The sequence below is a fragment of the Lycorma delicatula genome, chromosome 2 (assembly GCF_047948215.1).
Source record: "Lycorma delicatula isolate Av1 chromosome 2, ASM4794821v1, whole genome shotgun sequence".
NCBI lineage: Eukaryota > Metazoa > Arthropoda > Insecta > Hemiptera > Fulgoridae > Lycorma > Lycorma delicatula.
The window spans coordinates 62415716-62432749 of NC_134456.1; the positions used below are offsets into that span (position 1 = coordinate 62415716).

A 17034-nucleotide genomic window follows, 5' to 3' on the forward strand; every position below is an offset into this window, starting at 1 on the left:
TTTTACCTTCACCCCTTTCAATGTTGAATTTCAGAAAATCTAGAAATTGGTTTTTAGATATTCACGTAAAGATTATATACACCAAAAATCAATTTACTGAAAAATTAAAAAAAATGTAAATCTCATTTCTCCATTTTAACCCTGTAAACTCAGAATTTCAAAACTTAGTGTGCACTTAAAGCATGTTTAATTCAATTTTCATCAATTAGTAGTTTTTGTTGGGCATTGTATATGAATGACATGTTACTTTATATATATATATATATATATATATATATATTATATAATTATTTATGTATCTATATTCTTATTTCCTATCCTTCTTTGGATATGTATACCATGGGAATTGGTATGTATCAGATCGTAGCAGAGCAGTCATTTCTGTTGGACTGTTTATTACCTAACTAAAAAACTGGTAATGACCGAGTTACCAGGTAAAGTCAGAACTTTATCTCTTCCTAAAATCAAAAGTGTAATATATTGTTTATATGAACTTGTAGCCATATTTATTAAGTAAAAATACACTCGTTTTCATTTGATGTACATTTTTATCCCTAAATATAAATTAATCAGTAAAAAAAGTAAAAAGTTGTGTTACTAAGGTTAATTTTTTTAAAGATCATATATCTGCTTTCATACTGAATTAGGTAACTTGCAATGCACAATATTAACATTATGAGCAGTCAGCATTTTATTTTATTATTAATTTTAACCAGTGTTATTTTTTAGGGGTTTTTTATCTCAAGTTTAGTGTTTTTTTATATCATTGTAGGTAGGATTATTCTGATTATTCAGTATTTTACCCACAAATTATAAGTTCTAAAAAAAAGAAACTGTTTGTAATTGAGTCATCTGTAAATTAATTATTTAGCAGCTGCTATTGTTAAGTAGTTTTGTGTTATTTTTACATTAGTACAATGTAAAATCACATAAAGCAGCCTACTTTATATAAGGGTGATACAATATATATACACACACACACTAAGATAAACACCTGTGAGCATAACATGTGTTCAAAAAAAGTTTATAAACATTATTAGAGTTCTCTGACATGTATCCTTGAGAAGTAATATAAGTTTCAACTCAACATAGACAAGGCATCTTAACAAGAACAGTTTCAATTAAATAAGACAGTTGTTCCTCAAGCATTTTTAAAAATATTAAATCTTACCACACCTTGAACACAGCACATAACACTACACAAATGTATATCAGTGTATCTGTAGTCAGTTTGTTAAGTGATTTAATTTATAAATTTTGAATAGGTTTCTAAAAATTCAAAATTATTGTACTACTTCTAAGTTGTTTAGAGAAATAATTTATTCCTAAAATTTATAGTAAGTTTTTATTTTAGTTGTTAAAAGCTTTCTTTTTTGTGGTGAGTCAGAGGAATACCATTTAGATATTGAGTATCGAACTTGCTAATAGGTTCTGCAAGATATTAAAGAGTGCGTGTGTGTGCCTGCATCCTACCGACTAATCCTCCACTCCCGGGTCAGACTGGCAGTTAAGTCTTGTCATGCCATCCCAGGAGGTGCCATCAGGCTTAGGGGATTCAGAGTCTCCAGTGCCTCATCACCATCACCATTCCACACAAGCACAGACCAACAATGGCTTTGTAGGAAGCTGTCCTCCTTCCCTTGCCCACCAGTCATGTTCTTCTGCCTCCCTCAGAGGACTTTGCATTGTTCTACTCAACCTCCACTGTGGTCAGTGGGATTGTTCTTCAGGGCTTCGTCGTCTGTCCAAGATCTAGTCTTCACCCCATTCATGATGATCCTCCTTGCTTTTTACCATCTTTGCAATATATTTCTCGACAGCTTACATTCTTTCTGTCCAGTGAGTGTGTAATTGAATGGTCTCTTCTGGGTTTAACCAGTACCAGTCAAATCCTAGTTCTCTCATCTGAATCCATCTCAGGCAGGTAAAGGTGTGCTTAGAATAATCTTCTTCCCTACAGTATGTACACCACAGGAATCCCTTATCTGAACCAGTGAAGGTATGTACCAAATTTACCATGTCCAAGTCTAGTGAAAGCTCACTTGGTTGTATTTCCTGTTGAGCCGTGGCTTATGCTGGGTTATCTGACTAGCTGGTTAGCTCTGAGGTGTATAGGTGGGACACCTGCGTAACCTCTATTGCCTCCCTAGAAACCGTTTTATATGTAGACGTTATTTTTAGTGCTGCCCTTCTTTGGAGGGAGGCTAGCCTCTGAACATTCCTTTTCCACTGAAGTGCCTCATGCCAGGCCAGCATATAATAACACTGGTGGCAGCTGATAGTATCACCCTGTATTTATCTGCTCTAGGCCCCCATCTATTACCCATGAGCTTACCCAGAGTCCAGATTGCTTTTTCCGCTTTTACGGTACATTCCATAATATGTTTGCTGAAGAGACCTGATCACTCAATCCACACATCTAAATATTTTATTTATATCTCAGCCTTTATCTTTATTAAAAGTTAAAGCCCGCTCATTCTAAAAGTTAAATTTTAAAAATATAATTTTTAAAGTAAGAAAAATTGTTGAATGTATAAGAGGTATTTGGTTTGCAAATCAATTTTGAATTGTTCTGTTTTCTTTTCAGTGGAAGATAACAAAGGACTAAAAGATTTACAACATTTAGTTGGAAAAGTCGATGAAATGAGAAGGCAAAGGTCAATGCTTGCATCTCAGTTGCGAGAATCCGTGTGTAATGATGATATTACATCACAGCTTGTTACTCGACCATCAGAAAATTTACAGACTATATTTTCACAGGAACTTCAAAAACATTCACGTTATGTAAGTGTGATATTTTTAGAGGCTAATTTAAACAGTTGATTTACTTAAATTTTGCTAACCTACAGAAACGTGTTTGTGTATCTAGTCTGGAATATGGTTTAGAAAGTCCATTATGTTGCTGTATAGGAGTTAAATTTTATAACAGTATAGTTTCTTGTACAATTTAGAATACATTTAATAATTATATAGAAGTCTTTTAAACTCTAATTGCATTTGTTATTTAATTTACTCAGCTACTCAACACATAATTACTATGTTTCAAGATTTTTATTGGTTATTGCACATATTCCGTCTTATGAATTGACTGTAGCTTTATAAGTATTTACACACTTTTGATTAAGAAAGTTTTACCAGTATTTTTCATTTTATACTTTTCATTATTATTTTATTTTATGCTGATTATCTTAAAAAAAAACCCCTTGAATAATTTTATTATTTATTTTTCATAATATTAAATATACTTTTTATATAAACTTAAAATACTTAAAATATTATTAATAAAATATTTTGGTTTTACAGGTCACTTTAATTGAACAGAATCTTTCTGCTCAAGAAAGAATTCTTAAAGCTTTATCAGATGCATATGCAGAATTTACCGATACTCGTAAAGCAGTTGCTGAAATAATAAGGCAACGAAACATAATATTAACAGCTCTTATGTCTTCTTATGATGCTTATGAAGATTTAATAGCAAAGTCAAATAAAGGATTAGAGTTTTACAGAAAATTAGAAACCAATGTCACCAAATTGTTACAAAGAGTTAAAGGAACATGCAAAGTGCAGGAGGAAGAAAGGGAGCAGATTTTAATAAAAAATGGAAAACGATTACCTTCAAAGAAAATAGATGAAAAAGATACAAAAAATATACCTAGCAGCGGCGGTTTAAAATTGAAGGATTATTTACAAAATATGAAGAAGGAAGGTGGTACTTATTCTGTTCCAAGTGCAACAAGTAATCCTGTCCAAGGACCTTACAATTCAAGTCCTGTAAATTATGGAACTGTTCAGCCACCTCCAACTCAAACCACTGGATATTCTGATCCTTTGCCTAATGTTGATACAACACAGCCATGGGTTCCTTCAGTTCGTCCTGCACCTGTTGGATCAGAAGGAAATGCACCAGTCTCTTCTAGTGCCAACAAAGTTCCAGATTCAAAAACTGATATTTCTCAGAATTATTCTTATCCTCCATCTACAAATTTTGCAGCTTATGATGGTCAGTATTATTATGGATCAACCCAGTCACCTGCAGCTTATAATCAACCATATTACAATGCAGGAAAATCACAGCAGCCTTTAACCACAAATATTGCAGCTTCTAACACTTTTAATTATCAACAACAGCTGTCAACAACTAATCCGTCATCTACAATAGCCAGTGCTCAGTATAATCCAGCTTTGTATCCTGCATATCCAGTTCCTACTACTTCTACTAATTATATAACCAATAGTAGTGATATGAAATATGCTAATCAGTATTTACCTTCACAGCAGGTTCAGGCTTATACTGCTGATGCTTACCAGCCAGCAGGTTACTATCAGAACAGTAATACTCAAGGTTATCAACAAGGGTACCAAACAGCGAGTACTAATAATTCACAGATTAGTGCTGTTTACTCTTCTAGATTACCTGGTTATGATTCAAGCTCAGTTTCTCCAAGCCATAGTGCTGTTGATCCAAATAAAAGTAAGGTCTTGCCAGAGCCTTCATACTCACAGCCTACAACAGGCGTGCCTAACAGTGTACCAGCTTACAATGCTCCTTCAACTTCAACCGGTACTTACACTACACCAACAACTTATCCTAATCAATATGCACAGTATGGTAACCAGTCTCCTTATATATATCAAACACCAGTTACTGGTACTTACCAGTATGGAGAAAATTACCAGATTTCTGGTAGTACTGCTTACAACTGGCAGCAGCAGCAGCAAACGCCTGCTCAGCAGCAATCATATCAAAATTCACAACAATCATATCAGCAGCAACAACAACAACCTTATCAGCAAGATCAACAATCTCTACAGCAGCCACAACAGCAACAGCCTTATCAGCAAGGCCACCAGTCTACTCAGCAACAGCCTTATCAGCAAGGCCAACAGTCTACACAGCAACAGCCTTATCACCAAGGTCAGCAGCCTCTACAACAGCCATCTCCATCCCCATCCCCACAATTGCAGCAGTCAGTCAGTACAGATCAGAAAACATGGTTACAACAAAATCAATATACAACATACAATAATACTGCTGTAAATCCTAACATTCCTTATACAGGAAGCTATTCCAATGTATATAGTAATGTATCTTCATCAAATACAGTACCGGCACCTAATGTAACACCTGAAATATCACAACTTCAACAAGGGGTACAGCACAGTTACTGTCCTCCAAGTTATCCTCAACAGTATCAGTATGCGGCAGTGCCTGGACTCTCACATTATACACATGCAGGCCAAGGTATTACATCACAAACTAATTCTTCACAAACCTCTGTTCAAGGCCAAACCTTTGCAGCGCAGTATAGTGTTCCGACTCAAGCAGATCCTCTACCAGCAGCACCGCCAGTAACAGCAGCAGTAGCAACAGATAACCCCAATGCAAGTTATTACTCGCACCAGTATGGTTATCAATTACCTCAGTATAACACAAATGGTACTAACAATTCTCAGATCGCTAGCCCTGTCGATCAACAAGCCCAAGTTACACCAATGAGTCCAATGACTTACATGCAAGCATCAAATTCTGGTTTAACAATGACATACAGTCAACAGCCTTCATCAAGTTCAGCGTCATCTGATGATAAGAAGGAAAAGAAAGAAATGTCTTCAAATGTGGACCTTCTTGCTGGTCTAGATTTTTCTGTAAATGAGACACCTTTGGTCCCTGAACCATCTGGTAAAGATAAAGTTCTAGCAGCATCTGTTCCTTTGTCCACCTCTACTGAAAATTCTTCATCAAGAGCGTCTGAGAAAGTTAAAATAGAAGAAAGACTGTCAACGCTTTCACTGCAGACACAGACTTCTGTTACAAAACCAGTTAATAAAGTGGAAGTTCCTCAAATAGTAAGTATTCAAGAGTGTAATATTACTAATTTTTTATTTTATTATTTTTGTCATTTTATGTGATGTTTTAGTATAAGAATCATGTGTTTAATGTCTAAGAAAACTATTTGTGAAAGCTCCCTGAAAAAGAAAGAAATCAATTACAGACTGTAATAAAAAATAACAGTGTATTATATGAAAAATACGAGTAATAGTACTGATAATAAAATTATTTAAATTTATTTTTCCTTTAGCAATTGGCCTTGTTACATCGACTTTCAGTTTTTCTTTGGACCGCTTAACTGTATTTATTTTCTAAATTAAAGTTTCTGAATTATGATTTTATGCCCATTTTCATTTTAGTATTATTTTACAACCCCTTTTTCTTTGTATTCTATACCTCTGAAAGTTTTCTATATATTTTTTGCCTGTTTAAATACGTTTTAATAGTAATGAAGTCTTTTATTATTTTATCTTATTTGAGACTTCACATCACTATCTCAAAAGTGCAATTAAAGTGATGAAAATATTTTTGAACACCATGTTGAACTATTTTACATGGTGTTTAAAAATTCAGTTAGGTTTTCATTAGGTTATTGCATATTTTTTTCAAATAATGTGAACAGTTTGGTGTACATTAATTTCTCTGTTAAAACATTAAGGTATCAGTTCCCATTATATTGTTTATCATTCAACTACTTTCACCATCCTCCCGAACAAATTGTAAGGAAAAGAAGTTGTCTCCTGCCATTTTTCTACTGTACTGGGTCATAATTTTAAATAGAATTAATTTTTATTTGAAAAAACATAACCCATTTTTTTATAAAAAAACTACAACCTTATTTCAGTTTATTACTATTCGAGATTAACAGTTGTAAACCAAATTCTTTTGGACTTTTTTCCCCCCTGAAAAAGTATTAATAAATTTACAGTCTGACCAAACCACTGATCCCTTATTCTTTAGTGTAATAAAATTCCAAAGGAAATTTCATTGACTTTTTATTAAAAATTTTTTTTATATAAAACAAGTGTTCTGAATGATTTCAGAATCATTTGAGGAGGTGTAGAGAATCGGGAAATTTGTAATGGTAGTCCTAAAATTTGCAACCTGAATGACAGTTTTAATGAAACAATTAAGTGGTATGAAACCTGCTTTTACAGTCAAAAGATTTTACAAAAAGGCTGTGTCTTCACAAGCCTCTAATTTGAAGCGTCTTCAATTTATTAATATTAGAATTAAGGAGCTTACAATTATGAATAAGCAGGTTACACTGCAACAGAAAATTGCAGCTAGTGTGAAGATATAATTGGTTATATAACAAGCACAATGTCTATACTGTTTTATTGTTTTTATTAGAAACCTACAAATTCAGTTCATCGTAAAGTTGTATCTGTAAATTTGTGTTTTTCAAGCATTAGAAAATTCTACCAAGACTTAAACTTAATATTTGGTGCAAGAATGCATACCAAATATTCTGTGCTCAAATAATTTGAAAAAAAAATCTGTGTAAGAATAATGACAAAGCTAAATTTGGATAAAGAATTTGGACGCTGGATCGTCCATTTACTCTGAATGGTTTTGGAATAAATTAAATTTTTACTTTTGAACTGTACAAAATCCTGATTGGCTTCAACAGTGTCTGTTTCTTAGAAAGAAGGTAATAGTGTAGGTAGGCTGTGTCATAACTAAAATAAGGTAAGCTATGTCGTCATATAGAGTTATAGAATGTTACATTTTTGAGGATCATAAATGGATTCTAATTCTGTCAGAGTATGAACCGTTTGATGCTCATTATGTTAGCACTCGCTTACTTTTTTTTACTGATGCACTACAGATATTTCCAGTAATGATTGGAAAATTCTTGGTTTCCATAAGATGGATGAAATTACATACAGCAAGATTATTATGTAACAGTATATTTTAAGACTAATGATAATCCTTGATTTCTTAGGTCTGACATGACAGTGTGTTGATCATTTTGTGGAATTAACTGAAAGTAATATATGTTGTAGTTGCTGTTGACAGATAATATATATATAACTACAACAGTAACTAAATGTAGTTATGTTGCACTACTGTTGGGAAACTGAAAAAATTTCTGTAAAAATGTTGTACTGAATTATTATAAAAACACTAAGAAAATGGAGAAATATTTCCTCAGAGACGGCAGTCATCCCATCTCAAGACATAATCTTTGCGTATTAATTCATAAATTTCATATTTTTTACCATTAAATACGTCAAGGACTTCAATAAAACCATTTTCTTTGTTAAAAAATTATTTTTTTAATTTTCTCATTTCTAGGCACTGTATATAAGAGAACATATTATGGTAATTCCCCCCCCCCCCTGATTGTATAGTATATCTATTAACTGAATTGAATTTAAATATACATTATTTTTACTATAGGTACCAGTTGTAAATAAAGAAGACAAAAATAAGCATCCTCCAAAGGATCCTTATTCAGATCCAGATGTTCTTAGTCAGTTTGTTATGGAAGTTGAGAAATTTGAAAAATTTGTTGATGGTCTTACTTCAAAAACATTAAACGGACCTACACCATTGGATATTAAATGGAAGGAATTGCAGGACATTCAGGTATTACTTCTTCATAACTTGAATTTTAGTATATAATGCACCCTTGTATATAAATGCTTTTTGTTCATAAAATAATGCAAGTATTTTGTAACTAAAGTAAAATATCCCAATTTAATTATCCAATTCAAATATAGATAATATTTTCAGTACTGCTTTATTACAGTAAGTTTAGTACTGTGATATCCTGTAAGTAGGTATCTTGGAGTACGGGTCTTGACTACCAGGGAGTTTTAAGGGGTAATAAATTTAAAAAATAATAATTTTACTGGTATTTTGTAAAAATGATTTCATTTGTACACTATGTTGAAAGCTTTATGAAATTATAGTATAATTACTATTAATATGACAAGTTGTAATTAGATATAATGCCATTTTATGATTATTTTGAGCTCTAATGTAAATTATTAGTGTGAGATTGTTGAGCTTAGAACTTTTCCATATTAATGTAAAATGTATATATTTTAGCATAAGAGAAATGTCAAGCCCAACCAGGATTTGTACCTGAGACTTTAGTATAAAAGTATGAATGCTGCCACTCTATCATGGAATTAAAAACTTTATTTTCAGCTTGTGGAAAATTTTCAATTATCTGATTTGATAAGTTTTATATATATTTTTTTTCTTTTTTGTAGTTTATTAATTTTTAAGTATATAATTACTGAAAAGACTTATTTTTGTTTTATTTATAGGACAAAGATTCTCAGAAATTAATATCGGTTGCAAGGTGTTATCCTATGAAAAATAGATTCCCTGATATATTGCCATATGATGTTTCCAGAGTTGAATTACCATCTACAAAGGATGATTATATCAATGCTTCTCATGTTAAAGTAAGCAATATGTATTCCACTTATGTATTGATGATGTAATTTGTCTTTTGCTGCTAACTTTATATATAGGATAATTACAAATGCAATAGAAATTTTGTTGATGGTTTATAAAAAATGTAAATTTGATATAAAGACAGTTTGTTTTGTACGAGGTGTTTTTAAGTTTGTATAATTGTTGTTTTCCATATTGATTATTGTGCCACAAAAGAAGCCTAAGAAAATTATTGCTACTCTTCTGAGAAAGCTTTTTCTTTGCTCAAATTACCAAAAGAAAAATCATTACTGTCATGCAGCAGTATTTCAGAACAAAGTATGGTGAATGACTACCAAGGTAATCCATCTTAAGACTGAAAAAAGCAATTAGAAAATACGGGACGCCTTTGTAAGAAGAACAAGTCAATTGTGTTCAATCATGTGGCAATTTAGTGCAAGTAAATCAACTGGATCACCAAGATTAGAATTAAAAATTCCTCAACCAACTTTGTGGAAAATTTTCTGGAAATGGTTGAAAATGATATCTGATTATAATTGGTACAAAGTTTAAGTGATCATGTTGAAGTTTTGCGTAAAGATTTCATATTTATTAAGGTGATTTCTTGTCTAATCTTTTTTTACAAGTATGTTTTACATTTGTGGAAATGTTAGTGGATGCAATAAACAAACTTAAGAAACAGAAAACCTTAAAGAAACTGCTCAATGTATATGTGATTTGCCAAAAGTGGATGTGTTTTGTGCTGTTTCCTGCAAAAAAAAAAAGCCTACAGATCATACTTTTTCATTAGCACATAGTGCAAGACACATTCAATAATTAACAAGGCAAAGTGGTATAGAAGTGTGTTCATTTAATGACAATGAATCTTTTTCAGGGTCAAGTTGGCAATTTTGAGAACGTATTTAATCAACTGTTCAGTCATAATTAATCTAAAACATAACCTCTTTTGTTGATATCTGAATGTCAGCTCTGCTTGAAATGTGTACACCAGAAGAGCAATGTTTAGTGATAAGAGTTTTGTTATCAGAAGGTGTAAAACCGGCAGAAATTTACTCAAGATTGTTGAAACAGTATGGTGAAAAGTGTTTTAACTACAGTAGTGTGTATAAGTGGCTGGAACAGTTTAATTCAGGCAGAGCAAGTATGACTGATCTCCATTCCTTTGGAAGACCAGTTGGAAGTTTTGACTACCGTGCTTCAAAATCGCATAAATGATCTTATTCACGAAGGCAGGCGAGTCAAAATTTCCCAAATTACTTGTTTGTCTAATATTAGTGTTGGAGCCATGCATTCAATCATTCATTGCTTTATTATCGCAAAACATGTTCGAGATGGGTTGGTTTCAAGGCAATAAAGACACTGGATTCGCATTTGTTCTGACTTCAAAGAACAGTTTGAAGCAGAAGGTAATTTCTGCTTTCTATGTAAGAAACACGGATACATCATTTCAACCCGAATTCAAACTGCAAAGTCTTGAGTAGAAACATCTGTATTCATCCACCAAAAAAAAATTCAAAAACTCACGCATCAGCTGTTAAAGTGATGTTGATGGTCTTCTGGCACTTACAAGGCTCAATTTTTAGTAATATTATATTTTTAGTTATATTATTATTTAGAATAATAATATATCATGAACAGTTAGTACTATTCTAACTGCTCCAACAGGAAGTGAGATCAACAATAAGGCAAAAACATAGGATGCTCTCTCAAAAGGTGTGATTCTCTTGCACACCCACATCGCTCAGGTAGTAGGAGAAATGCTCAAGATGTTGGGTTGGGAGGTGTTACCACATCCTCCTTACAGCCCAGAACCTCGCCCCATCTGATTTTCAATTATTTGTCCTACTCAAGGATTTTTCACGGCAAGACGTTTGACAACAATAAAGCAGTACAAGAATGGTTCAAACCGCAGGGTAAAAACTTCTATGCTGTGAGAATTAGAAAGCTTACAGAATGTTGGGCAGGTGTCTGATTGTTGCTGGAGACTATGTTGAAAAGTAATGTTTGTTACATTGTCGTTAAATAAATAGTTTTTTGTACATCAATTTGTCTCGTTAATTATTGAACTTTCCTTATAATTGGAATAATTTATTTTGACATGCTAAGTGATTAGCTAATGTCTCAACTCAAGGAAAATACTGAGAACTTAATTCTTATACAAAATAGAGCTCCTCCTCATTGGCATATAAAGGTTCAAAATTATCTGCATGAATACCTTTCAAGGTGCTGGATTGGCTGTGCAACTGACGAAAACATAGTGTTGATGTATTGGCCACCAAGAAGTCCAGACTTCACCTTTGACTAGTCATATTTTATCAATGCTTTAGTTTAGTTCCTGTACTCTGCTTGTGTTGTAAAAGAACATGTAAGTACGTACATATAGTTAATATACTTACTTTGTACAACACATATGTACTGACACTTTGTACTAACACAGTACAAAATCAGTAAAATTCATAAAAATCAACATATTTTCAGTCTTTCCAATTTCCTTCTTTTTGTAAAAGAAACATGCATAGAAGAATTCTGTAAGGTTTTCAGTTGTAATCTCTTTTGTAAAAATCAAAACTTAATTATATTTAATTTATTTTTTTAATACAATAAGAAATAAGTTACAATTTAACAGATTTATGTGTCATTACAGTTTTACAGTACACTGATAACACTCATATGTACTGCAGTTGGCTCAAAAATGTCTTAATAGAGAAGAAGAGAATGCATAATTGAATGTATTATTTATATATTTATTTGGCCTTTTGGTAAAGACTTATACTGGTTGGAAATTAAATAATGTACTCATTATTAAGAGGTACTTATTACTCATCCATTTATTAATTATTTCTCACAATTATCTAAAACAATGCTACATTTTTAGTATTTATAAAAAAATTGTATTAACTCCATTAGTGTTACATATTATGCAGTTGCTGTGGTTATATTAGCGCAATGAATTAACGTTGAAAATTGACTAAATAGTATTATTCCAATTATCATGCATAAATTGTTTTACATTGTTTCACTCTTTATTTTAAATGCATAATTGTTGTATTGATTGTTTGTTTTTCTAGAATATTTCTTCAAACTCTCCAAATTTTATATTAACTCAGTCACCACTGCCATCTACATATGCTGATTTCTGGACTATGGTGCTTGAACAACAGGTTGAATTAGTCATTTGCCTGCTAAATGATATGGAGGTAATTGTCTGTTAAAACAATCTGATCTGGACACCACATGACTTTCTTGTCCACGTATTAAATTACTTATACACATTTTTTGCTGCACTTCATATAAACTTATTTCATTTGAAAATGAAATACAATCCTCCAATTCTTTCATAAAGTGGACAGTTACACAAATGCATTGTGGTAGACATCACATTTTTTGTGGTGTCCATATCACCATTTTAATATTCGTTTATATATTTATTTTGTTTCACATTGCTCAAGTAGTTATGTGGTGTAAGTGAGAATGCATCACATCAGTAACCACTGACTCATCGGTTCGAATCTAACTTTATATACTTTTTTAACTTTTTTTTTAATTTAAATATATTTATTTATTAATAATTATAACCTCTGAAAAAATGTTTGAATTAAATTACATAAAATGTTATTTCATTAATAAAGTTTTTTTTCATACTTTTTTTTGTTGTTATTGAATTATTATTTATTTTACTATCAGAGGTTAATGATTATTAATAAATCAATATATTTAAATTAAAAAAAAAATGTAAAAAAAGGAAACGAGGTCTAATTCAAATTAATGTGCCTTCCCCTTATAAGATCCAAATATTTCATTAATTAAAATTTCTTTTGGCTGTAACTCTGGAACCAATGAAAATAAGTACCACTTATGGCTTATTCAAGAAAAGTCCAAAATCCAAATTTTTTGGATTTTGTGCTTTTTGGACACTTTGGTTCAGTTGATTGCAATCAAAAGTGGAGGTGCACCACTAGATGTTGCAACAGTCCTAAACCCAAAATTTCAACGTTCTATGGCTAATCATTTTTTTTGTTATGCGAGTTACATATGTACAGATATGACACCAAAACTAGTCAAAATTGATTGAGGAATGGTCAAAATGGATATTTCCGTTGAAATCTGAAAACCAAATTTTTCACAATTACAATACTTTCTTTACTTCGAACAAGGAAGTAAAAAGAGTAATTATTATTATAACTGATATAAGAGATCTGATAATTAAGATCCATTCATTGCTAACTTTTACTCGGGTAGTCTGACTTAATTCTCAATATACAGTATCTTAATTAAGTTCACTGTGAATCCAGCTAGTTCTGTGTTTACACTTTTGCTTTGGGTATACAAATATTAATTTTATTAAAAATTAAGAAATATATTTGCAGAGTTCATCAAACGTGAGATCTGTACTAGAATTTTTTCCTAGGTAGGTTATTAGGCCAGTTATATTTCTAATGGATCAGACCAACCATTCCTGAAACAGTATCTTTAATCAAATTTCCAAAGCCATAGTTCATAATATTTATATCCATTTAAAATTAATTTTAATTGTAATTTGAGGATCATTAATAGTGTCTTAAATAGCCGACTGGTGAAAACACGTATTGAAATTGATTATACATAAAAAAATCAGTTCTGCTGGCTTCCATGGCAGAGTGAAAGCATCTTCACTGCTTTCATCCAGGAGGTTCTGGTTTCAAATGCCAGTGATACTTTAATTTTTTTATACGTTACAAAAATTAATTTTTCTCATGTGTCATAAAAAACTGTAATTTGGCATTTAATCTGTAATTCTTGATATTAAATAGATAAAAAACTGGTGAAGTCTGATCAATTAATTGCACATTTGTTAGTTGCTACATTTAAATGTATTTAGTCAATTTGGCATGATGCATCAGCAACTCCCAAAAACAGCGTACCTATCTCAAAAACCAGCACTCCTTGCCAAGCTTATCAGAAAAAGTAAGAAGTCGAACCCTTCACTGATTCATGTGTACTGTTTTTTCCTCATACTAAACTCGATGAACAACAGCAGTACAAGTGATATATTCACTATGTTCATCACAGAGCATTCTATGTGCTGTCTTTACTCATTAGAACAACAAAATAATTACATAACTAATGTACCTGTTGAACATACTGAACAAGAAACGTGTAGAAAGATTTCAAGAATAAACAAAATGATACATACATTATGGTTTTTGATTTATGTATGTTTTTTCATTTTTAACAGTTATTACAGATAAATTTTAATTACTGTAGATTGTTTGAAATAGAACATTTCACAAAAGCTGTATATTTATCTATATCTTAATCTTTATTACATAAATTAATAGAAAAAATTATTGTATTAATTTTTTAATTAATAATTAATGTATACTTAAATGTTGTGTTAAAAACAAATTAAATGAAGATTTAAATATAACAGCAAAATTCTAGCCTTTACCATTTACTACACAAAAAATTCTATTATATATATTATTGTACTTAAATGATAGATAATTATTATTGAAACTTATTCTCTTACTCTGGAAGTCTGAAAAATGTATCTGTGATGATAAAATCACAATAATTGTTAACCACATATTGATATGGCTGGATATTCATGATCTTTCAGTTAGTACTGAATTTGATTTTTTTTTTTTTATTCTTGTATATTTCCTTGTAAAATTATATTGACTAACTGTGTAATTCTCTTGTTTATCATCTGTCATGTATTCTGTATTCCACAAACAATACTCAAATAATAATAATTCTAGTAAAATTAAAAAAAAAAAACATTATCTTTTTACAGCAGTTTGTGTAGATTATAATTCAGTAATTATCTAAATATTTTTTTTTCTTTTTAATAGTATTTTTACTGACAACACTACTTGTAAATAAATCATTAATATGCATAACTCTTAGGTCTTTAGCTCAGACACCCATTATTTTGTAGTATTTTGGTTGTAATTTAAAAGCAGTTCTTTGCCAAAAGTATACATGTTAATTCCAGAAGAATGAGTAAACAATACTATATTAATTTTATTGTTGTCAAAATAATTTGTTGAAATAGGATTTTACAAAAGATGTGTATTTTTTAATATATATTTTTTAGATAAATATTTTTACATTAATAGTAAGAATGGAATTTTTTTGTAGATAAAGGATACTGTGTACTGGCCTACAGTGAAAGGACAAGAAGAAGTGTTAGGACGTGTGACTGTTAATTTGCAAAGTACTAACATTCATAAACATTGGGTAGAACGTATAATATCTGTAAGTAATGGTCGCCTTGCTCGTAATATTGTGCATCTTCAATTCATAGAGTGGCCTGGAAGGTAATTTACATTGTTCATTCTTATGCTTTATAATTCCACTGTTAACATTTTATTTTTTTTAATCATAATTGTTATTTTTAAATCATTTTGCTGTGAATTATAGCTGTAATTCTGGTGTGTGGATGTTTGTTTTTTTATATATATAAAATTATAATTAATGTTATTTCTCATTGTCTTCATGTGCATTCCTTTTTTCTGTGATCACTTTTCTATTAGCACTTAAATTATTTATGTAAAAAGCATTAATTACCAATTAGTAAGAATATGCTGTTGACCATAATCGATAAAACTATTATACTAAGACAGGAAGAAATGTTCTGAATTGGGAAAAAATTATTTTTTTTCTTTTAATTAATTGTGTGAAGTAAAATGTAACTTTTTGTCTTTGTTGTATAAAAACTGCATCTTAAAACTTAAATGGTTTGTAGGCTTGTATCCAAATCCACTAGGGTCTAGTGGTGAATGCGTCTTCTCAAATTACCTGATTTGGAAGCCGAGAGTTCCAGCGTTCAATCCTAGTAAAGTCAGTTATTTTTACACGGATTTGAATACTAGATCATGGATACCGGTGTTCTTTGTTGGTTGGGTTTCAATTAACCACATATCTCAGGAATGGTCGAACTGAGACTGTACAAGACTAAACTTCATTTACACTCATACATATCATCCTCTGAAGTATTATCTGAACGGTAATTACCGGAGGCTAAACAGGAAAAAGAAAATAAAGAAAGGCTTGTATCCAAAAGTAGAAAATAACCTGGATTAATAAAATAATTTCAATTATTAATTTATTTTACACGCCAATTCAATCTTCTTTTGTAGTGCATTTTGAAACCACTAGTAAAATGGAAACATTCTAGTTCACCATACTTAAAAATTTAAACTATATCACTTTCCTCTTATTATGTCACCAACATATTTTTGTATTGATAGCTCTCTTCTCCCCTCAATAAAAATAAAAATCCATGTAACCATTCTAATGCCATACATAAGCTACATATTCTAAAGTGAAAAATTTATACATTTGTCATATGTTGCTTAAAAGATTAATAAAAAATGCATTTTATTGGTGAAACCTAAATGTAGAGTTAATCAAGGCATAAGCTTTTTTTAATCCAGTTTTAGGCTGTACAGTCCATAATTACTAAAATTATTTACCTTAACTTTTTAATTTTTAAATTTACAAAATTAAAAAAAAAGACTTGTAGTTAAAAAAGTTTCTAATATTTTAACAACTAAAGTTTAACTACAATAGCATACAGTGTAAGCAATGGCTGCTGGAAGGCAAGTACTTTCAAAAATCAAAAACAACACTTGTGAACCAAAATTATGGGAGTAAAATAATAATTGTAATAAATTAAATCAATAAGTTAAAAAAACTGATCAAAAAAAGTAGTAATTTCAACCAAGCCAAACAGCAACAACATAGAAATTTGTTAAAAAAAAAACAGTTGAAACATGAAAATTAACACTAAAATAACAAAA

The 17034-nt window shown here is 30.8% G+C and overlaps 1 protein-coding gene across 1 annotated transcript in view; it reads left to right on the top strand.

The window, feature by feature from the left end:
- Nucleotides 1–17034, top strand: part of mop (tyrosine-protein phosphatase non-receptor type protein myopic) — a 97495-nt gene that overhangs the window by 66696 nt on the left and 13765 nt on the right. Inside the window, exons 11-16 of the mRNA XM_075355414.1 lie at nt 2588–2784; nt 3304–5847; nt 8237–8425; nt 9115–9255; nt 12316–12444; nt 15371–15549. Of these exons, the coding sequence (XP_075211529.1) occupies nt 2588–2784; nt 3304–5847; nt 8237–8425; nt 9115–9255; nt 12316–12444; nt 15371–15549 (3379 nt within the window). The remainder of the gene's footprint in view (nt 1–2587; nt 2785–3303; nt 5848–8236; nt 8426–9114; nt 9256–12315; nt 12445–15370; nt 15550–17034) is intronic.